Source organism: Sinocyclocheilus grahami, unplaced genomic scaffold (assembly GCF_001515645.1).
Source record: "Sinocyclocheilus grahami isolate Dianchi unplaced genomic scaffold, SAMN03320097.WGS_v1.1 scaffold31.1, whole genome shotgun sequence".
Taxonomy (NCBI): Eukaryota; Metazoa; Chordata; class Actinopteri; order Cypriniformes; family Cyprinidae; genus Sinocyclocheilus; species Sinocyclocheilus grahami.
Window position 1 is genome coordinate 3,803,569 of NW_015505210.1, and position 23,336 is coordinate 3,826,904.

The window sequence follows — 23,336 nt, forward strand, 5'->3', positions numbered from 1 at the left end:
ACCCAGTGCGGTGCTTATTGAGCTCGCGCACCAGCTCGCGACTACGCAACATATTATGATAACGCGCGGACGCTCCTCCATTCCCATGCGCACAAATGGTGCAAAGAGATGGAGACTTCACGCACATGCTAACGCACACCTGTTCCTGTGTGAACGGATTGCCAATTACGATCGGATTCCATTTTTCTCTCCAAATAACCTAAAACACTTTTATGGAACACCCATTTATGTTTGTTTTAGGGATATATATATATATATATATATAAAAATGATGATTCCCATGCGCACAAATGGTGCAAAGAGATGGAGACTTCACGCACATGCTAACGCACACCTGTTCCTGTGTGAACGGATTGCCAATTACGATCGGATTCCATTTTTCTCTCCAAATAACCTAAAACACTTTTATGGAACACCCATTTATGTTTGTTTTAGGGATATATATATATATATATATATATAAAAATGATTGTTCTAAAAACTTTTTACAATTTAAAACGTGAATGTGAACTTACACTGAATGCAGTTTGTACTTCAGCAATGCCTTCTAAATATAAAACACAAAAATTATGGAGGAATAAAACTTCCAGCCCTAAAAATGTAAATGTGTTGAATTAAAAAAAAGATCACAAAAACGGTGACAGAAAATAATTATATATATATATATATATATAGATATATAAAATGTAAAATATGTAAATATTTTGTTATATATATATATATATAAACAATGAATCAAAAGGTGCCAAAAGATGTGCAAAACCAGTTTACTAATTATCATGATTATTTAGAACTAATTAATTGCTAATTATAGTCATAATCAGTTAACGGTTAATTTTACTACACTTAAGTGTTATATAAATAAACTTATAACTAATAAAATGAACTATTATAAAAGACAATGTTACACTATTTTTCAGTATCTCCTCTGCTAAACAGTTCTCATGGTCTATTTGAAGCCCCAGATAATGAGATGAATATTATTGATGACATTGTGTTTTAATAATCTCATGCAACTGGAAAGCAAAGTCTTTTTGAATCATTGTTAACAAAAAATACAGAAAATGTCATATTCACTCGTAGAATTTTTAATATGCACAGGCCACATTGTACAATGGAATATCCCAATTTCAAAAGCCTTAGCTGTGGATTACAGCGTCACAAAATTATACAACCATATAAAAATTTCAAACATTTGAATGCATTGAAAATGTGAGAGGATACTCCATAAACAAACACGTAACCGATTGCAAGACCAGAAAATTGAAAACACAACAAAGAATGCCAAATAAATACTGTACAAGTACTGGGACATGGTACAAACCCTGCCTGCAGGCCAGCAAAGTTTTTGACTTTTATCAAGCACATTTAGATATTTATTGTGTTAAAACAGTAACAATAATAAAATAAAATAAAAAACTCAGAGTGTAGTGTAACATAGCTTGCTAATGCAGGACACTATGCAGTGCAGCATTTTTTTGACAGACACAGAAGCTCCTCCAATCCCCCAAACAAAAAAAACATCTCAAAGTTCTGAATGCAATACATGTGCACTTTGGCCCAAATCCCAATCAGACAAAGCAACATAAACTAGAATCTTATCAAGGAGAAAAGCAACAGGTGCTACATTAATGGCATTGTGGTTTTTGTCTTTGAAATGGATCGAAACACAATGCTCGAGTATCTTAGTCCACAATAAACCATCATAAAAAAACCTTTGGAAGATGACATACAGTAACAATACTGTGCTGGTTGTAATGATCTGTTCAATTCTGAGCACCTTTGGGTTGACTGAAGCCCTTTGATTAGTTAGTATCAAAGCTGTCCATCAGAAAACAGTCCGTATGTGAGCCCTGAGCTGCTGTACTTGTACCTCAACGAGTCATTTGAGTCAATGAAATCCGTCATAGAAGTTCCTGGAAGCTTATGGAATGTGCGTTATTGCTCAAAGAGCTTTGTAGATTATGTTGGAGTTGCTGTAAATGTTTTAAAGAACATTTAACAAATCTGGAATACAAAAGAACAATTTTCTTTCACGGGGATATTTACTAAGAAATGTTATATTAGGTTAGTTAATACGGCTCTTTTTACTGCCGGGACACCAAAATTTCAAAGCAAGACCGGACTTTTATGATTACATTATTTGGCATTCATCAAAAGGAATCCAAAATCTTGAGCACAAACAAATACCTGAGGTCTTTCAAACCAGAGTAAACTACCTCAAAATCACACATATCTTACAAAACGCGAGGTTATCGCCATATTTCAATACAATGGTGTTGATACAATACAAAAATAAATATTCTTGTCGACTCTTTGTAAAAAAAGACAAGTAGCCAAATACATTTCAACGTAAAAAAGGTAAAAATTCTCCCACGCTCCTTGGCCATCTTAAATGTCTCGTTTTCTCACTATACACAGCACCAGTTCAAACAGTATTTCACTGCTTCAGAATTTGATGAGGCAGCTGAACTTTATACTTATGGAAACAACATGTTTCTGAAACCAGATCCTTAGAATATCAGTAAAAACAGCCAAATAACAGGTGGTGACTTTGCTGGTTGAGTACAAATTCACAATGTCTTTTTTTTCTTTTCTTTTTTTTTCTCAAATACACTGAGGTAAAAATGAAAGATTATAACATAATGGGACAATTTGGGTTTTGATTATATATTAGCTTCTTATTACACGACACGTATGTTCTTACCCACAATGCAATACAGATATGGATGAAATTTTGAAAAACAGCTAAGCCTTTGCACAAATATTTTAAACAGGTTTCAAAACGGATGCATATTAAGACCCCAAAGAACAGCAAACCTTCTAAATGCTCAATGAAATAAATTGTTCTCTTTCATCAGTAATAAATACGTAATTTAATAACAGTATAGAAAATAAAAATAAAGCACCAAGATAAAGAAATAAATTAAGGGAAAATGTCTCTTGCCTCATTTGAATGATACCTTCGAGCACCATTTAAAGTCAGTCTCCGGATGCCCACTAGGCGGCAACAGAAGACCAACTATAGCTAAACTACCCAGTGCTCCTTAGCCAGAGATTTACAATGACAGGATGAACACAAATGTTGACAAAAATAAAAAATGTCTTTAATTTCTCTCAAAATGTGATTACATTTTGATTGACAGGTAGTTCAACCAGTCATCCTGGGTGAATTTTGTCTTGAGGCATTAATGCAATTTTTCTTCACTGGAGTAATTTGCTAGGAAAAGTTGGTTGCAATCACAAAATGAGCAGACCAAAAAAGTAAAGCACCTTTATGAAATCAGTTCATCACTCAATTGCCGTCTAACTTAAGATGCACATCCTCGAAGTGACGCGTTTTTAGTTTATTTGAGTTATTATTTAGTTTAGTTTAGGAAGCAGCCTGGCAACATGCTAGTCTTCGCTTTTGTAGAGTAAACCTGATTTTGAATGCCATCGTTGAGAACCGAAAGCCTTCAAAAGTGATGTTTTCAGTCTTATTTCCTTTCAGTCGCCTTGTTACTTTGGATGCATATTAGCAAAACATGTTGGGTGAAGTGGTTATTCAGACTAATCCAAAGCTTTTGAGCCAGTGTGATGAATCAAACACACTTTATACCCCATCACCTTTAACATGCACACTCAGCATCCCAATCTTCTGCAATCTGACTGCCATCACTGGAACTACACAAAGAAAGGTTTGTGTCTGCTCAATTTGAGAATCTTGCCCAATCGCTGCTTCGCTGTGGCCATACCTTTCTTAGGACGTTTACCTACAAGAAAGAGAAAGGCAAAAAAAAAAAAAAGGTTTAAGTAAAAAATATAAATAAATAAAATTTATAAAATGCTAATTTTATAATAATTTACTATATATATTTATAAACAAAAACAAACAAATAGAAATAAAAATCTGAACAAAAATAAAACAAACAAATGCAAAACCAAATAAAAACCAAATAAATTAAAAATAAAAAGTAAAACAATGATACAACAATAAACAAACAAACAAGTAAACAAAAGAAAAACAAAAAATACATGTAAAAATAAAAGCAAAAACAAATAAATAACATGAATAAATAAAAACAACAAACATACAAAACCTAAACAAGATTTACTAGCATCTTAACAGTAAAACATGCAGGTTTCGAGTTCAAATGTTTAATGTGCAGAAAAAAATGGTGATGCTGTACCTTTGGTGGCCTGATTGCTGATTGGTGGGGGATTTGAAGCAGGCCTCTTGGATGGGTGCAGAGGTGGCGATAGGGATGTTTCACAGTATTGATAGGCCAAAGTGGGGATTTCCCCGTGGCCTGGGAAGTGTGTGCGACTGCTCCAAGCTTCACTGCTGCTGTTGCTGCCGCTGCCCTGGCTGTCCATGAAGTTCTTGTGTTCCTGGATCCTATGCTTGAGTTTGGCGGGACATCCTCCTTTTGAATCATGCTCCCGAAAGCCCTCCTAAAGATAACAATACAAAAAGACTGAAACGAAACATTGGCCATTGGAGTAAATGCAAAAATATATATCAATTTAAATAAATTACAAAATTGCATAATCTCTCCTATAACATATGGCAGATAAGGATTGGGTTTACAGAAGAACTGAGTTTACCTGTGATGAATTGCTGTCTGAATCCTGGTTCTCCTCTCCTGATGCAGCCTCCTTTCTACCTGAGAATGGAAAAAGAACAGATGCAGTGGTTCATCAAAATAATATTTTATAAGAAAAACTCTCATGAACTCTTACTGTAGTCAGGGGAGGGATGGGTGGTTCGAGACCACCAGGATTCTTGTGAACTGCTGGGATCTTCTGATGGGTGAGAATACAACAGTCCTGCCATAGACAGCATTCCCTGGATAGCATCCTCTTCTGTGCTTGGCGAGGTAGCGTATTCACTGCAAATGCGATTTAGTTTTAAACCATTGGATTTCAAAAACACACACAACCCTAAATTGTTCCCCAGCACGTCAGCCCTCACCTTTTACAACATTTTTCAAAAGGGTCAAGCTTTTGCCTGGATCGATGCGTATCCGTCATGTAGCTGGAGCAACTTTTGGTCTTACTTTGGTGGTCTCCACTCATCCTAATCTTTTCATCTTCCTCTTCCTCTGAAGAGCTTTCAGATTCTCCCTCAGAGCAGTTCTTTTTCTGGATGGACAGGAAAAGAGGATTAAACCTAAACTAGGACTCTATGCGCTTCCTGTGCACAAAGGGAAATGGCAACATACCCGTGTAGTGTAGTCCTCATCTGATTCAGAGTCCGATGAGATGTCTGAAAGTACCGATTCTCTGTTCCTGAGATCTGAACTCTCTTGCTTATTAAGATCTGTGAAAAAAAATCTCACTATTACGGGCAGGGACATTTTTTTTTAATTATTTTTTATACACTAGCTGAGAAAATAAGCAATACAGACAGTTGAAACGTGGTTTTATGCAAATATCTAGTGACTAGAGCACACAATTGCATAAAAGGATAAATAAAGGCTAAAATAAATAAATAAATAAATAAATATTGCACATAATATTTACTTTAAAAAATATTTATGTATTTTTGTATTTATTTATTTTGTGTATTATATATGGAGAAAGTCAACTGCAGTGCTAAATCTAAGACTTTTGATGGTACCTGCAAAGGAATTCACTTCTCTGGCTACATGATGCTGATCTCTCTCTTTCATTTCAATATCCACTTCCTGTTCTTCCACTTTAGATACTAGTTTAATCTTGAGTAAATCCATCTTCACATCTCTGGAGCCTTCGTCTTCTTTTATCCTTGGTCTTTTTTCTCCAGCATGCTGCCTGTTATCGCTGCGTGGACAATCAGATGGGGAAAAAGGACATGTTCCCAAAATTACATGACCAACATAAGCCAAAAAAACGCATAATACCCATTACCTCGCATAATCCTTCTAAATTTAACAATAAGTGTCATCAAGGCCTGTATGTGTCATTTGTATTTGGCAATGTGGTGATTCATAAGCTACATTTACTGCAGCTCCTGATTAATGCGTGATAATCTTCATAGGTTAATGTGGTTTACCTGACTATACGTCCATTGCACAGCACCAGACGCAGTTTGTTGTCCAAGCTCCGCTCCACCACAGCAGCTGAGGCTGTGGAGACCTTGTTGAACTTGCCATTGACCGTTAGGTTAAAGGAGGCATCCTAAAAGACCATCGTTTTTTAGACGATTCTCTATAGATTAGCCTGAATGGCATTTACGGTATTCATTAATTCCACTTACCTCCTCATAAGTACCCATTTCAAGTTTTTTTAAGACTTCCTGGGTGTGCTGCTCGAAGATGTCGAGGTTAGAAGGAGCTTTAGGGCCGTGAGAGTGATGATGGTGATGATGGTGGTGGTCACGAAGACGTCTGGCTGTCCTGCGTGCGTGAGAACCTCTCTCGTGTGCCGACCTCGTGGAAGGACACGCAGAGATTCCATGAGATTTCATTAGCTTGCTTCCACAGTTCCCATTCTGATAATCCTTGGGTGTTTGAAACAGCATTGTGAGTTCAAATACAACAACTACAATATCAGTTAATAATGTAGCATTGAGAACTTTTTCATCTCCAAAGAACTGTAACACTTAAGACTACACTACAAAAATGGATTCATATTAAGACCATTTTACACTTTACATTTTAGATTTCTTGGGTTTGCTATATTCGTTAGAATTTAATGAATAGTAATACTAACTACAAAAAAAAAAAAATTCATTTGGAATTTTTCGCTTTCATTTGTATTTATTCATTTCAATTAGTAAACTATTTTCACTGATTATTTTAACTGATAAATTACTGATATTACAATTGTATGCTATTTTGTCTTAATAAATTAAAAATAAAATACAAACATAAAATCGGTCATTTTAAACACTACAAGTTAATTTAGGCATGAAAAATGGATATGATATATTGAATAATATTAGTAGTAGTATTTAAAAAAATTTACCGTAAATGAATGTTAGCTGATGGCAAAGATAATCTAAAATAAAAATATGGGAAATGAGCATGAGCAATTTTAAATGTTCTTATTCATATTATCATATAATTATGGAAGCCCGTTTCCGCCACTAAATAAAAAAATATAATTCTGTAAGTCATAATAATGAGAAACTAAGTCATTATTATGAGAAAATAAGTCATTAATTCGAGAAAGTTTCTCATTATTATGAGAAAATAAGTCATTAATTCGAGAAAGTTTCTCATTATTATGAGAAAATAAGTCATTAATTCGAGAAAGTTTCTCATTATTATGAGAAAATAAGTCATTAATTCGAGAAAGTTTCTCATTATTATGAGAAAATAAGTCATTAATTCGAGAAAGTTTCTCATTATTATGAGAAAATAAGTCATTAATTCGAGAAAGTTTCTCATTATTATGAGAAAATAAGTCATTAATTCGAGAAAGTTTCTCATTATTATGAGAAAATAAGTCATTAATTCGAGAAAGTTTCTCATTATTATGAGAAAATAAGTCATTAATTCGAGAAAGTTTCTCATTATTATGAGAAAATAAGTCATTAATTCGAGAAAGTTTCTCATTATTATGAGAAAATAAGTCATTAATTCGAGAAAGTTTCTCATTATTATGAGAAAATAAGTCATTAATTCGAGAAAGTTTCTCATTATTATGAGAAAATAAGTCATTAATTCGAGAAAGTTTCTCATTATTATGACTTACAGAATTATATTTTTTTATTTAGTGGCGGAAACGGGCTTCCATATATAATAAAAGCAGCAACAGAACTAAAATCAAAGTAAAAAAAAAAATAATAATAATAATAATATCCTTCTGATTTCTTGTTTTTAAATAGTTTTTCATTTTAGCTCTTTTTGCTTTTTTATCATTTATTTTTCTGGTGTTGTTGTGTTTTTTTAATGCCTTTCTGTAGAACCTCTATTTAAAAAAAAAAAAAAAAAAGTATATAACCTACAACATTAAAACTGTAAATGCATTCTTTTAGACGTGACTGTCCAAGCAAGCAAGTTTCAAGCAGTCTGGCTTACCTCAAGGTGCTGGATTTCCTTGGTGAGCATTTTAATGAGATGGTTGGGTCTGATATGGTCAGGGACCTCGCTGGCTGGCTCTGTGACCTGCGGAAGATGAGCACACATGGCAGACAATAAGGGGTTTGTGCCACAGAGCAAACCTCAGGTTCCCACCCAGAACCACTGACACCAGATATCGGCCCCTGTGGGACGCCCCTTGCCCTCATTATTCCAACAGGGATTATAATGTATAATGGGATGATTGCAGGTGGTTTTAGAGTTAATTTTAAGTTTGCATTTAATCTCAAGATCTGATTTGACAGATCTGGTGTGGTAAGCCACTATTTCCTTCACCTCTCTCTTTAGCCAGTTCCTCAGTGCAGTAATCAAAGCTTTCACTCCCTTGATCAGGTATTCTGGAGGCAGGCAGTTATCTTCTCGGGATTCTGATGACAGACAATAAACAGTTGATTAGGAGGGACACCCGGGACCGTTGTGGCAGCATGCCAGTTATTTAAGTGCTCTGTATTGACATGCTGAGTGATTTAAGATGACGTACCTTTGAGAGTCTCCAGCACATTCTTTGCTACATACCAACAAATAGCCTCAAAATAAGGAAACTTAAAGAGGTCTGGAGTCTTCAGACGCCGCTCCATCTCATAGCACCTAATACGCGGATAGAATCAGTTACATTTAAGCCACAATATCTACACAACTCAGAAAACAATATGCTTTTTTGAAAAAAAAAAAAAAAAACCAAAAACACCAGACAGCAAAACAACGTTTCTTGATAAGAATGTTTGGTTTCAAGGGTTGGGTATATTAATATTTCTTTCTTTATGTTATACTTTTGTTGCTGTTTTTTTTATTATTATCGTTGTTATTAGTAATAATAATAAAATTTGTTTTATTTTTACTTAATTTTTTTTTGCTTTGTTGCGTTTTTTTTGTCGTTATTACTATTATTGTTGTTTATTTATTTATAACCAATATGTGGCTAATAAATACAAGTCATCAGTATTTAACCGTATTTAGTATGTTTATCCGGTATTTTCCATTTTGTTATTATTATGATTAATATTAATATCAAAGTTTAGTTTTTTTCTCTAAATCCGTCTAAAAAAAAAGTCCCTAACAGAATAAAATAAAAATAAATAAACTAACATTATTATTATTGTTGTTGTGATTAACATTTTTTTCCACTTCCATTTTTGCTTTGTTGTTCTTTTGTTACAGCAGTAGTAATAATAATAATAATAATTATTATTATTATTAGTTGCTATTATTAGCAACATTTAATTTTTTCAAATTAAATTTTAAACTTTTGTAATAATAATAATAATAATGATAATAATAATGATAATAATATGCTGTTAAGGACATTTCCTTCTAGAAGATAATTTCTGGGATAAAAATATGTATACAAGTAAAAAAATAAACAAAAAACATGTATATATGCTAAAATCAGAGTCCGACTTGTAACCCAAAGGTCACGGGTTCGAGTCTCAGTACTGGCAGGGATTGTAGATGGGGGGAGTAAATGACCAGCGCTCTTCCACTCTCAATACCACAACTGAGGTGAGACCCTTGAGCAAGGCACCGAACCCCCAAATGCTCCCTGAGCTGGGTGCCATAGCAAAAATGGCTGCCCACTGCTTCGGGTGTGTGTTCTTTGTGTGTTCACTACTCACTGCTGTGTGTGTGCGCAATCGGATGGGTTAAATGCAGGAGCACAAATTTCAAGTATGGGATACCATACTTGGCTAAACGTCACGTCATGTCACTTTTTTTTTTCAAAGCTAACAGAATAAATAAAAAGCCACAGCACTTCAATTCTGATTAAATGAAGTCTTTAAAAAGTGAAAGTGCTCACTCACCTGAGCTGCATGCCTATGTTGAGGTTGTGGAGGAAGTTTCCTCCGAAAGCCATGCAATCCTGAGAGGTGAGAACAGCATGTATCCATCCTGCAAGAGAGGTCATGAATGTGTCAACAGCTGACCGACAGATGCAAACACATCCAGACATCTGGTCTGAACTGCAGCGGTCTCTTAGCCGACAGTGAGCCATTCATATCTGCTGTACAGCAAAGCTGGACCGAGGAAGATTTCACAAAATCCACAAAAAATGTTTTTAGACTTTCAATTCATAGTAATATCACACCAACACCTAAAAAACATGCTTGTACACCAAACTGTATAAATGCACAGAACTTTCAACATAATGGCAACCAAAAGTTGACATACATGTGCTGGGTGGGCCATCCATTGCAGCGATTATATGGCTAACTGAGATCTGCTGAGCTGAATCAAACCCCCAGAGTGTTTCAAAACCATTGCAGAGCCCACCAAACAACCAGTCTGTCAACTACATCCACAACGTCCTGTCTACGCTCAAACATATAGGCCACACGCGAAGGGTTGGAATGCATAAATATACATTAGATTCAAAGGCAGAGCCCCGACAATGAGCAACTTTAATACCGTAGGTTTTGTAGGACTTTTGAAGTCTGTCTCACAGCGGGGGACGTGCAGAATCTCACGGTCTTAAACTGGTCTGCTAGTGTCATCAACACAGCTGGGAACCAGATTCATTGAAGACCACGTATCCTGACCTGCTCATTTTGAGTGTGGGGTTTCATAAAACATTCAGATTTATGATGCCACCCATATATACCTTATTATATGACTTCATATATGATATGAAGTCATGATGACGATATAATACTGGATGTTCATATGAGTACTGTAACTCAAAAAAGGGTTTGGAGCTTCACTAATGAACCATTAGTACCAGACTGGATAACACATTGCTAAGATTCATGTGGCTTTCTGGGTGGTAAGAGTTTCTGCTTGTTCCTGCTACGTCTGAACCTGAAACGAAGAGCACAAATCAGCCCCGACTTTCCTGTGGAACTGCCATTAAAGACAGCTGCTCTACAAAGTGGAATACCAGTTGCTCTACAGTTCCTCTTGAGCCAACATCGGTTGTCAGTAAAAAGTCCTGAGATAAACATAATACTTACTTTTTGCACTACTAGCAAATAAAATAATGACTGTTTTTAAGCAGGCTTTCACTCAAACAGTAGCCCCGACCCAAACTCACACCATTGGTAAAGCCTGTTGCTATGCCAAGTTGGCTTAAAGTCAGCATGAAGCTGAAGTTGTGATCATCTTTTCTTCCCTGTTGTGATGTATACAGAGTAAAACAGCTTCTCAAACAAGAAAGGAAATGTAAGGCGTGACTTGATTTTGTCCTTTGGAAATCGATTGGATCATTGTTGTTTGCTATTACAATCTCATGTGAATGACATGACAATACATAATACAAATAGAATTTATTTTAGAACTTCAGCAAGAAAAAAAAAAATTATGCCATTTTATTTGATAAGAATGCTAATTTATCACCATTTAAAATAATCAATAAATAATTAAATAATTTTATTTTTTATTAAAATAAAATAATGTACTAACCTGTAGGGATCAGAAGTGTTGTTCCCTGCTGGACGACACACTTGTAGCACTTGTCCACTTTCTCCCCGAAAAACACTTCACTCTGGGTTGGAGACGAGCTCCACTCCTCATATAGTGCAAGGTTGGCTGGGGTGGGCTTTATCAAGTAAAAAATCTTCTCCCCCTACAGGGAAGAGAATTAAGAAGTAATTTATTATCCCTATATTCTAGTTGGTGTCAAATAATTCAGCAATTTCTATTTTATTTATTTATTTATTTTTTAAATAATAAGGTACAGTATCATTCAAAAGTTTGGGGTCAGAAGATTTTTAATGTTTTGAAAAAGGCCTCTCATGCTCACCAAGCCTGCATTTATTTGATCAAAAATACAGTAAAAACTGTAATATTGTGAAATATTACTACAATTTACAATAACTGGTTTCTATTTTGATATACATTATAAAATGTACTTTATTCCCGTGAGGGCAATTAGGCATTACTGATTTTGAAAACAGCTGTACAGCTTAAACTTTTATGGAAACTATGATACATTTTTTTGTCAAGATTCTCTAATGAATAGAAAGTTCAAACGCTCATAATGTGCACTTACCCACAGGACATGGTACCACACAGATGTGCCCCCAAAATCAATATGGAAGTCGGTATAACTGTCCTTCACGCCCATTAAGCAGTACTTCTGCACAAAGGGCTTGGGAAAGTAAGAGTCATCAGGCCAGTAGTTCTCCACCCAAGACATCTTCTGAGCGATATCAGGGACCACCACCAGCTCTGACATCCTGAGTGCAATGTTGGAATCACAATGAACATTTCTCCACACTGAGGAAAAGCACCTTTGCGTTCAACATCAGCCGTAACAAATTCGGCGCTTTAAAACAATACTAACTTGGTGTCTGAAAACTCCAGGCTGATGACGTTGAGGACTTTGGGCCGCTGAGGGCTGTAGTAATACTTGACAAATGCACTCAGTTTCATCTTGCTGTCTGCTTGCCTGGCCACATCGATGACATCAATCACTTTGTCGCCTCCTGTAAGCAAAGGGAGCAAGTTGAGTGATGTGCATGTGCGGGCATCAAAGGAACAGCAACCAAAAACAAATATCATTACCCAAACAAACTCAACAGGATAAATTGCAATAATCAACATCATTAAATGGCCATAAAGCATATTTTAAATAAAAGAATGACTGCCTTTTGGCACTAAAAAGTTTCCCAGGGCTATCTCTCCTCAGATGCTCCAGTGAAAGATCTGCTCATTTGATGTTCCTTCACAAGAAATCAGCTGATGTTTATGACTGTGAGAGAGACAACTGGCAGGAAGAACATCAGAACCCATCAGAAACACAAAGCAGGACAGCTGGTGCTTGTGTACACAAACGGCACCCTAGTGTGTCTAGCCAGAAACAGACTCATCCCACAAAGAAGACCATAAAGAGATAATTTATTGCTGTTCTGGGATCAGGTACATCAACATGACTTGCAACACTGCCAATAAAAATGTCTACTGGATCCTTTATGGATTCAAATGCACACTGGTGGCTACAACAAATATAGGTTTGATTTAAAAATCCAAGCACCCCAAGCTCCAAGACTGTAAAAAGTGTTTACATGTGTATAAATTAAAGCATTTATGCTATTAATTACTCCTTTTATCCACTAACAACAAACATTTTAATAGCTCTGGAGACATAAAATGTCTTTTATGATCTCAAAAGCACGTTTCCAAAGCAATGAGGGACAAAAGAGGCTTTCACAAAAGCAGGTGGAGAGTGTGGTTCGTCATTATAAGCAAATGGCAATGTAGAAAAAAACCCCCACAGTGTTCAATTTTGTTGGCTGGAGAGCCATGCAGGCAAGTTGCCCATTGAAGTAACTGAATTAGCTGGGCAGCTAGCCTGGACGAAAGCTAGAGCTTTTAGTGCGAGCTCCAGACGTAACGTCACTGCAGTTAACTTTAAAACTCATAACTTTTTTTTTTTTTGGCAGGCATGTTGTCAGACTTTCAACTTAAAATAGCACACTTCTTAAATTTCAATTCATTTAAGCTTTATCCTTTGCACGCTAAATAGAATAAATAATGGGAATGCACCAACATTTTGGTGACTAAAAATATTCAGCCTGAAAACAAGAAATCAGTTTGGGCCAAAATAGTTAAACAGGCTGAAAACATTGACTGATGTTTTATTAGTGCCAATGACGAGTTTTGACTGTTTCAGTGTCTATTTCGTACTAACATGGATAAGCTACAACAGGTTAGCAGTATGGATGCACTTTACTGTGACCAAAAATTATGCTAAAGTACCTGTAAAATTTGTTCTAATATATAGAGAGATCATTGCCAAAGAACTTTACTACAACTGGTTTAATTTATCACCCGAGTATACGAAACCCTGAACAGCAAAAAGAGTTCAATTATCCAGTTACCAAAATTTTATTACCAAAATTTTATTTTCAGTTCCAGTTTTCAGCTAAATGAAAACCTGAACTTAATTTTGATGGGCCACTGTTTAGAAACCAACTTGAAATGAATTGACACTAAAGCCCCATTCACACTACAAGCGACACGCAATGTCAAAGCGACACGATCCTATTCATTTCAATTCAGAGCTGGCGATTTCCGGCGACACGAGCAACAGCGACCATTGGCGACCGGATGGGGCATCTCCAGTGACGGAACAAAGTTGAGAATCCTTCAACTTTATGCAAATGAAGAGTGACTTTTGGGAGTGACAGCCAATAGGAAAGAAGATGGTAGAGCTCATGTGATCGTTCTCCTCTCAGCTCTGGCAGTGACGCTGTTTGCGTTTTTGCCGTAGATAAACATACGCGATGGAAAAGAGCAAGCACTGTTTCTCATTCATTTTTGTTTTTACGTACAGATTTATATATTATATTATATTTAGTCTTTTGCCTCCAATATGTTTCTATTTAACTGCAAGAAAACGCTGCTAGTGTGAATGCAGCTTAAGGAATGTCGCACCTATTGATGGTTGTTGCTAAAAAGTCACACTTACGTTGCTTAGAAAACTGTAAAGACAAGCATCTCTGACATTCTTCACAAATTCTCTGTCTTGCATCTCAATAGCTAATTTTGCCAGCATGTTTTTGCAGAATTTAGAGCGAAAATGTCAACAATTAGCATTTTGTGCTAATATTAGAAATGTGCTAAAGTGTTTACAGAGGAAATCGGGGATAAAGAGGTTGTGACAAAAAGTTTGAACCATATTTGTTGGGTCACACAATATTATTCGGTGTGAATTCCAGGTAAATGAGGCTAACTTTTACAAATCTGTGAAAAGAAAACGCTTAGCGGGTTGCTAGCTTAAATGTCTAAATACATTAGTAGCAACCTGACAGAAGTTATGGGGTCACCAGAAGGTGCAGCAGTAGCAAACCTTTTGTCACCTTACTTTAAGTCCAATATAATCACACTTCCATTCCCAGTGGGCCGCAGGTACCCCCTCAGGACCCAAATGGAGCAGCTGATCGCGGTGTGTATCGCGATAATACATTATACACACAAATGTGAGAGGTAGAGGAGTGAGCTGTAACCTAAACTTTACAGACAAAGCTCAGTGGGGAAGATATACAGACTGTGTAACCAGACACTATAAGGACCAGGCTCTCAATGAGATGAGGCCTGCTAGGCTGGTGTAAGGAACACCACTTTTATCTGCACTCTTATTTCATTACAGGTTGATTAATGTTTGCTAAAATGTTAGACCCATCTGACTCACCTAAGATTAACATCTGATCTCCGCAGTGGCTTGACTGTAAACCAACTCCATTACATGAAGACAACTCTTAATGGAATTAATATTTAAACCCATGAAGCACTGCTGCTCAATGGCTATAATGTAGAGCACAATGGGTAAAGGTGAAAGAAACCGGGTGAAAAGCATGACAGTAACTGATTCCATTCTCCCTCCTTACCGACATAGCGCTCAACATCCTTGACGGAGAAATCTGGTGGAGGTAAGCAGAGGCCGAGCCCTTCCATTTTGTGTACAGCGATGGGATAGCGGAAGCCATACCTTTCCAGATACCTCTGGGTGACCTGACTGCCCTGCATTGGCTGCAAGATCTCATCTCCACTGCAGATTAAAACACAGGAGAATTACTGATTAGAGAGCAGATCTGAGCAACAAGAAGCACAAACTATTCAAGCAAGAATTGAAAAAAATAAAAAGTTTATTCTCTGAAATTCTTGAATATGCCCAAGCTGTTTCAGTGTATTTATGAAAGAAGTATCAATGTCCAATGTACAAATATAATGGTTTAGAGCTCAGTTGATTTCTTTCTTAAATAAATGCTGTTATTTTGAATTTTTTTGTACTCATCAAAGAATCCTGGAAATAATTAATGTTTCTTAAAGGGGTCGTTGGATGCCAAGTTGATATGATTATTTAGGGTCTTAATGAAAAGTCTATAACATACTTTGGTTAAAATTTCTCAATGGTAGTGCAAAAAACACCCTTTTTACCCTGTCAAAATCAGCTCTGTTTTCAGCACACGGTTCTAGTCCATGTTGCTTTAAATGCTAATGACCTCTGCTGACCCCGCCCCTCTCTTCCATGGGTGACGAGCCGTTCTCATGATACCGTTTACTTTAGCGACGGAACTTGCTAACTAGCACGTTATAAGGAAAGGCGATTTGCAAAGATTCATAAAAAACCCTTATACTCACTTCTACTGTAGATGAAGCTGGATCACGAATGATTCGCGCAAACATAGACGCATTTAGGCAGATCGGGGGTAAGCGCATTCACTTCAAAAACGAAAGTAACGTTAATCCTCTGCATCTTCAGCGGCTCAGATGTCTGGAGTAAATGACGACTGCTATATTCATTATTACATCCAACAACAAAACACCTCAATGGCTTAATCGGAGACATTCTTGTCTTCCCCTGCACCGCAGTCGACACAATGGCGGACAGCTCACAGCTCACTCAGGGTGGGTCTAAGGTAAGACACCAGTCCAGTCTGTGCTGAAATGGGGCCTGTACAGAACTACGTCATTCTGACAGGAACTTCAGAACAGCCTGATTTGAGAAAGGGGATTTAAAAATAGGGATTTAAAAAAAAAAAAAAAAAACACTGGGTGGATTTTTATCATTATAGGGTGGATGTGTACACACACTTCCAACACACATTTATGTTCAAACAACAACAAAAGTGAATTTCGCATCCGATGACCCCTTTAAGCACCAAATCAGCATATTAGAATGATTTCTGAACGATTGTAAGACACTGAAGACTGGATTTATGGCTGCTGAAAATTAGTGTACTGTACATGTTGTATGGACAACTTTTATGGGTCTTTTGTATTCTTTGTGAAGCTTCAAAGAGCAAAGTATTTCTTTAACTTTAGTCCTGACTCGCACTAAACAGATTTCTAGAAAATGCCACAATAATCACTGGTTTTCAAAGAAGAACATTAGTTGTGCCCATATGTATAATGTGGCATAATGAGCAGCACCAAGTGCTGGAGTGCTTTGTCATGATGGTGTTGGTTTCCCACAGCTGGCACACGTACTTGGGAAAGGTCCTTGTCTGCAGCTCCCGCACAAACATAGAGGTGCCAGCCTGCACTGGCTTACTGCCGTCATCTGGCTCGGTGTAGTCGTGTCTGTGCCAGTTTCTTCGCTTCTTCACTGTAAATTCAGGCAGAGAGAATTCAATATGGCTGGCCTCAGAACAATAACGCAGTCATCACTAGACTACCACAATGCCACAAACATCTGTTGTGCACCACTGCTTGTTGATCACAACGGTTCAGCTGACTAGACATACTGTGAATCCTCTTAAACCAGTTCCAGTCTCCATCTGATTAGTCTTATAAAAAAAAAAGTCCAAAAAGTGGATACGTACTCAGAGATGGTCCATGGTGGACGTCACAGCTGGGACAGTGGTAAACGTCTATGTCCACAGCATGGTGCTCTTCTACCTCAACACAGCTGCAAGAAAATAACATGTCAATTTTTATTTGTTTAAAAGATTTGTACACATTAAATAGTTTTCTGAGGATACTGTATGTTGCAATGACCAATGAATCTGTGATGTAAGTTAGGCCAAAATCTTAATTGTATAAGGAGTAAAATCTGAAAAAAAAGGTATCATGCATTGTTTAAAAGTTTGGGGTTGGTAAGGTTTTTTTTAATGTGTTTTAAAGAAGTGCTTATGCTTTCCAAGGCTGCATTTATTTGATCAAAAAGACAGTAAAATTGTAATATTGTGAAGTATTACAATAATATTAATATATATTTTATAATTTAAAATACTTGTTTTCTATTTGAATGTGTTAAAATGTAATTTATTCCTGTCATGGTAAAGCTGAATTTTCAGCATCATTACTCCAGTATTCAGTGTCACTTCAGAAATGTTTGATCCTTCAGAAATCATTCTAATGTGCCAATCAAGAAACATTTGTCATTATGATCAATGTTGAAAACAGTTGTGCTGCTTAATATTTTTATGGCAAGTGTGATACTTTTTTCCTGGAATATTTGAGCAACATTTATTTATATTAAATAGAAATCTTTTGTAACAATATAAATATACTTGCTGCTTTAAAAAAAATCTATTTAATGCATCCTTAATGAATTAAAAAAAAAAATCATGACCCCAAACTTCTGAATGTTAGTTTGTATTGTGCTTCTTGTCTCAATTAAAGCTAAAAACAGTATTTTTCAGACAGGTCTAGCTAATGAAGAAGATCCTAGCTACCTTTCTCAAAGTCTGATTAAAAAAGCATGTTATCATGCTCTTGCTAACCAAAACAGCTGTTCTTACCAGACAGAACGGGAAATGTTTTATGACCATTTTCAGCATTAGCATATTTCCATGATTATGAACAACATAAGATGATTTGCCATCATTTTTTAACGAAGCACTGATTATTACACATAAAACCTGTTTTAGCCAAGTAAATAGATTTGAGGAAGGAGGACAAGATCTTGTATGACATTGTTAGGCTGCATGGTACTTAACGTCAATGCTAAACATAAGTTGCTAAATGTTCATCAAACAATAAGCAAAGTTGCTGAAGGAGCTTATTAAAACATTCCCCACAACTGAAGAGTTCAGTGGCTTTTCGAACAAACTTAGTAGCCTCGATTATCGCATATAGCACACATTAAACTGTAAAACGTTCCAAACCACGCTTGAAATCTAATCCTGCCAAAGACTGAACAGATTCTGCAGTGACCGAGGAGTAACTCCAGACTGGGTCATCTACGGTCGATTATGTTTAACCCCAGACAGGCTTGGCTAAACCAGAACTCCAGATGTGAGGTTACATATGGTTGGGCTCCAGGGCATGAGACATGAAGTGAACGGGGGAAGGGAGTGTGTTTGTGTTGGAAACAAGTGTGGGAAATGGCAGCATTGAGTGGCAATGGTGTGTCTACATCAAAAGATGTAAATTAGCCTTCCTACTGGGAAAATTTGGGGTTTTGTGTTTTTTTTTCCAATGCCACAAGGACAAGAGGTATTATATAGCCACATTATTAACAACATCAGCTGCCAAACAAACAAAAAACGTTACACAAATTTCAGTCCTTTAAAAATGTGTTTTCAGTGTTTTTGTTGTTGTTTGTTTTTAGCTTGCTCAAAAAAGTTTAAGTATCAAGTCATTTTTAAAATTAACTCAGATGTATACAGAATTGCAAGATATAAATGTGCAATTCTGAGGGGAAAAAAGTCAGGATTGCGAGATTTCTGCAGAATTATGACTGACTTTCTTGCAATTCCGAGTTAATCTCATGCAATTGTGTTTTTTCCTGCCTCTGATAGAAAAAAAAGAAACGGTAATTGTGACTTTCTCATAATTCAGACTTTTTCCCTTGCAATTGCGAGTTTATATATCCCAATTCAGACTTTTGTTCTCAGATTTGCAAGTTTATCTCACAATTGGGAGTTATAATTCTGACTACTTTTTTCAGAAGTTAATGAGTCCGAACTGTGAGATAAAAAGTAGCAATTACTTTTTTCATCCTATGGCGGAAACAAGCTTCCATACACCTCTTATGCATATGGTATTTTCCTAATTAAAAAATAATTGTATATTGTTCCTTACATTCCAAAATGTAATTCTGAAAACAAAAAAGCACATCAAAATACACAAATTTCTATCATACACCCCAATTTTCTGTTAATTCTTTGTAAAAAATTAACTTTTTTTTGTAAATAGAAAGTTCATATTCACACTTACACACTATCAAACTTGGATCACCAAGTTCGATTACATGCAAGCCAAGTACCAATGGTATTTGGTTCGAATGAACTGGATTCATGCTAACCAAGCTTGGTTTGAAGTGGCATAAGGGTGATATTATCAAAAAATTAACTAGTCAATAGTCAGACATTTTATATTGCAGAAATGATGCACCAATCGGAAGGAAGTGCACCACATCAACATCTACGTACATTTTTATTCCTCAAAGGAGCCAGAACAAACTGATCTAGCTGCCACTGCAAATGCTGGCCAAGAACGTTCCCTCCCTCCGTTTCCTTCAGACTCTCACTTGTGATTGTGATGAGACAAACAAAAAGGACATGCAGGAAGTGACTCATGGAGATCATTACATTACATCACAGCGCCTCAGTTCTTGACCTACTGTAGGACGAAACACTGGCTTTCTCCTCAAATCTGGGAGAAAGGTTTACTCCTACTCCGTCTGAGTAATCTATGGTAAGGTACACTGCGTCACTAAAAACAGAGAGTTTTTGAGTCACGATAACAGATGCTGAAACATTCTGTTGCCAAGCAAGATGGGTGAAAAGAACAGCACTGGGTGCATGGGAGAGAAAAGACTGAATCTGAATGAGTTCAGGCCTCAAGAGAGCTTACATCACGAGGGACCGGTGGGTTGCTAGTGTAATATGAAGATTCAAGCAGAAAGAGAGAATGATGCAACAAGCAAAGGAAATATGAAGTGCAATATTATTGGCAAGTATCTGCTGTAAAGAGTTAAATTATGAAATAATGGTGATGAAATAATACAGGGTTGCAGTTAAGTACTCACATAAATAATGAGTAAACTGATTACTTGAAGTATTTTGAAATAAGTACAAAATTATGAGTTTACATATTAGAGTGAGTTACTGTTTTTCTTGATGTTGTTATTAATGTTTATTGCTCATTTATTTGTATACAAATATGTGAATAAAACTATATTAATTTTATTCACAAACATTATCAACAATGGTTTAAAAATAAACCAACCACATATTTTTCTTTTTTTATAAATAAATAATAAGCATGGCATCAAACACATCAAGAAAAAGTTAAATTTTACAATAGTTCAATTTCGTCAATGTTACTTTTAAAATACTAAAAATTATTTAATTAAAAAAGGGTTAAAAACTGACTATTTTACCCAATATTTGTTTGTGTATTGCAATGTTTACATGCTAAATCAGTGTTAAAAAAAACACTGTTAGGAACTTGTCTTTGAAGTCAGCTGACTATCGAGTGTTTCTTTCCTTTAATGCTGGTTTGGAAATATCTGAGAATTAATCTATCATTGTGCTTCGTGTTCCACTATTACAGTTTCCCTGTTAAAGCAGATAAGCAAGCCCACATCCATAACACTGTCACAAACAAATTTCACAAAACCTCATGGGATTTGCTAAACCGTGCACTTTTCATCCTCAAGAGGGTGGTTCAGCATGAAATAGGATAATAGCATTAAAGTATGAGAGGCACAGTAACAGACTTGTTTGTTTCAGTGTTATTTTATTCATTTAAATCTTACCAGACTATTGCATTTTCTCATTGCCAAGGCTTACGCTGTTGCACTGGTATTGCATGTTGTTTTGTCAGGAGTGGAGGGGGGATCCTGACGAGAAACAGAAGTCATTGCATCTGTCCAAATCCTTTGTCTAAAAAGGACGCACATCACAACAAAACAACATCGACATAACGTACTAGATAATCGTACTGGATGATTCTTTGACTAAAAACTGATTGATTTGAGCCTCTAGGCACCGTTCCATCAATATCATAAATCTGGAAGGAAGAGCCTTTAAGCCCTAAAAAGATGTTGGGATTTGGCCTCAAAAGACATGAGAGCACACGGAGTGGTTTTTTCAAGACTGTGAAGGGCGAGATCCTCTTCCACGGTTGAAGAACGCTCTGACAACAGCCATTCCTCACAGAGCTCTTATGACCTGCCATTTAGCCTGAATAGAGATAATCATTACTCAGCGGAAATGTAGGCTTGATCTGGAGATGGAACAAGTTCAAGCAAACAATAAGAGGATGTGGCCATTTTTCTCAATGGCACGTTTTTGGAGAAATGCCAATGGGCCCCCCAGTGAGAGCGCAAAATATTCCTGATGGTTCCAGAGATAATGGGTAAGGGCTGGTTTTGTGCAGCTTGATAGGTCAAATGTAGATCCTAGCAAGGGATTTAGTAGCAGAAGGCATGGTTTGGAAGATACTTGAAGGCTCCTTTGAAGGAGCCATTGCAAGTGCATAAACCCAACAAACCAATGAGATCTCCTGAAGGCTTAACCAATCGTTCACGTAGACTGCAAGCAGATGAAAAGAGTCTCCATGGTGATGGCAAGTTCACAGGCAGAACTCACAGTATGTAAGCCATATATCCCATTATGGTCTCAGAATCACTTTGTACTATGGTTTGAGCCTGAGGCCTCCTTGCTGACTAAAGCATGCATAAAAATGTGGAGAATTTTAACTCTAATGTCTATTTAGTCCATCACAACCGCTCCTGATTTGTGCTACTAAAGAATTAAGAATGGGAATTGGAAGGAAATGTAATGATTCAGAAAGATTCAGAAATGCTTAACCCAAAAATGTATATTCTGCCATCATCATCTACTCATGTTGTTCCAAACCTGCATGACTTACTTTCTTCTGCTGAACACAAAAGAAGATATTTTGAAGAATGTGCAATAAAAAGAAAGACAGAAAAAAATATTTTTTCACAGAACAAAAGGAGCTATACAGGTTTCGAACAACATGAAGGCAAGTAAATTTGAGGGGAAAAATTTCTTATTGCATAAGTTATTTCACCGTCTCATTTCTTTTTCATCCAGTAATCATTTACATACCCTCATATCTTTTTAAAGCCGACTTCCTTTTGTTTGTGGATCCCAATATCTGAGTGGGATTTTCCATACAGTGAAAGTCAATAATAGTCCATACAGTTAATGAAGTCAATAATTTAAATTTAGGTCTTTCTGCCACAAAAGCCATCACAAAGTCGCGGTCAAATTAGCAAAACTAACAAAAAGAAGGTCAATTGTCCCTTATCATAATCAACATGAAACACCGTTTACTTAGGGCTAAGCAGCTTTTTATTGGTGCAAATTTGCATATTCAAAGTTTAACAGACTTGAATCCAATGCAATATTTGTGTGGGGAAATGCTTCTTCTTTTAACGTTCCACACACAAAATTACAGACTGGATGGATTCCTATTGAGATAACTGCATCACGCCTGCAAAAATTTGGCAAACCCCTGGTCACCATTCACGTTCATTGTATGGAAAAGAGCAACGTGAACAACACTCTGCTAAACATCTCCTTTTGTGTTCTGCAGAAGAAAGCAAGCTCATCTAAGTTTGGATTGTCAAGAGGGTGAGTAAATGATGATAGAAGTCTCATTTGTTTAACCTTCTGAAAGCCTAAAGTGTAGTTCTATAACCTCAGGTCTGGGTAAACAAGTCAAATTTAGCATATTTACTTGACTTTAATTTATAGTGGCCCTAATTATGAGGTGGAAGTGTTGGGTTTCAGAGTTGGACAGCAAAGCAGAACCTGACAATGACCTCTTGTATCCATCAATCAGTCCCAAGCTTGAGTTGCTTGTCATTTAGTGGACACTTTTCATCCTGTGTCACCTACAACACTCTAATTGCAAAGACAG

The 23,336-nt window shown here is 36.4% G+C and overlaps 1 protein-coding gene across 1 annotated transcript in view; it reads right to left on the reverse strand.

Moving 5' to 3' along the window:
* Nucleotides 1–1,072: 1,072 nt before the first annotated feature.
* Nucleotides 1,073–23,336, reverse strand: part of LOC107575156 (lysine-specific demethylase 7B-like) — a 31,719-nt gene continuing 9,455 nt past the window's right edge. Inside the window, exons 2-20 of the mRNA XM_016261575.1 lie at nucleotides 17,312–17,397; nucleotides 16,977–17,094; nucleotides 15,374–15,534; nucleotides 12,328–12,469; nucleotides 12,034–12,220; nucleotides 11,445–11,607; nucleotides 9,851–9,938; nucleotides 8,533–8,639; nucleotides 8,328–8,419; nucleotides 7,992–8,078; nucleotides 6,224–6,466; nucleotides 6,020–6,144; nucleotides 5,606–5,787; nucleotides 5,208–5,305; nucleotides 4,958–5,127; nucleotides 4,726–4,874; nucleotides 4,591–4,649; nucleotides 4,173–4,437; nucleotides 1,073–3,755 (exon numbers count right to left, since the gene is read on the reverse strand). Coding sequence (XP_016117061.1) covers nucleotides 3,667–3,755; nucleotides 4,173–4,437; nucleotides 4,591–4,649; nucleotides 4,726–4,874; nucleotides 4,958–5,127; nucleotides 5,208–5,305; nucleotides 5,606–5,787; nucleotides 6,020–6,144; nucleotides 6,224–6,466; nucleotides 7,992–8,078; nucleotides 8,328–8,419; nucleotides 8,533–8,639; nucleotides 9,851–9,938; nucleotides 11,445–11,607; nucleotides 12,034–12,220; nucleotides 12,328–12,469; nucleotides 15,374–15,534; nucleotides 16,977–17,094; nucleotides 17,312–17,397 — 2,611 coding nt within the window. The 3' untranslated portion in view covers nucleotides 1,073–3,666. The remainder of the gene's footprint in view (nucleotides 3,756–4,172; nucleotides 4,438–4,590; nucleotides 4,650–4,725; nucleotides 4,875–4,957; nucleotides 5,128–5,207; nucleotides 5,306–5,605; nucleotides 5,788–6,019; nucleotides 6,145–6,223; nucleotides 6,467–7,991; nucleotides 8,079–8,327; nucleotides 8,420–8,532; nucleotides 8,640–9,850; nucleotides 9,939–11,444; nucleotides 11,608–12,033; nucleotides 12,221–12,327; nucleotides 12,470–15,373; nucleotides 15,535–16,976; nucleotides 17,095–17,311; nucleotides 17,398–23,336) is intronic.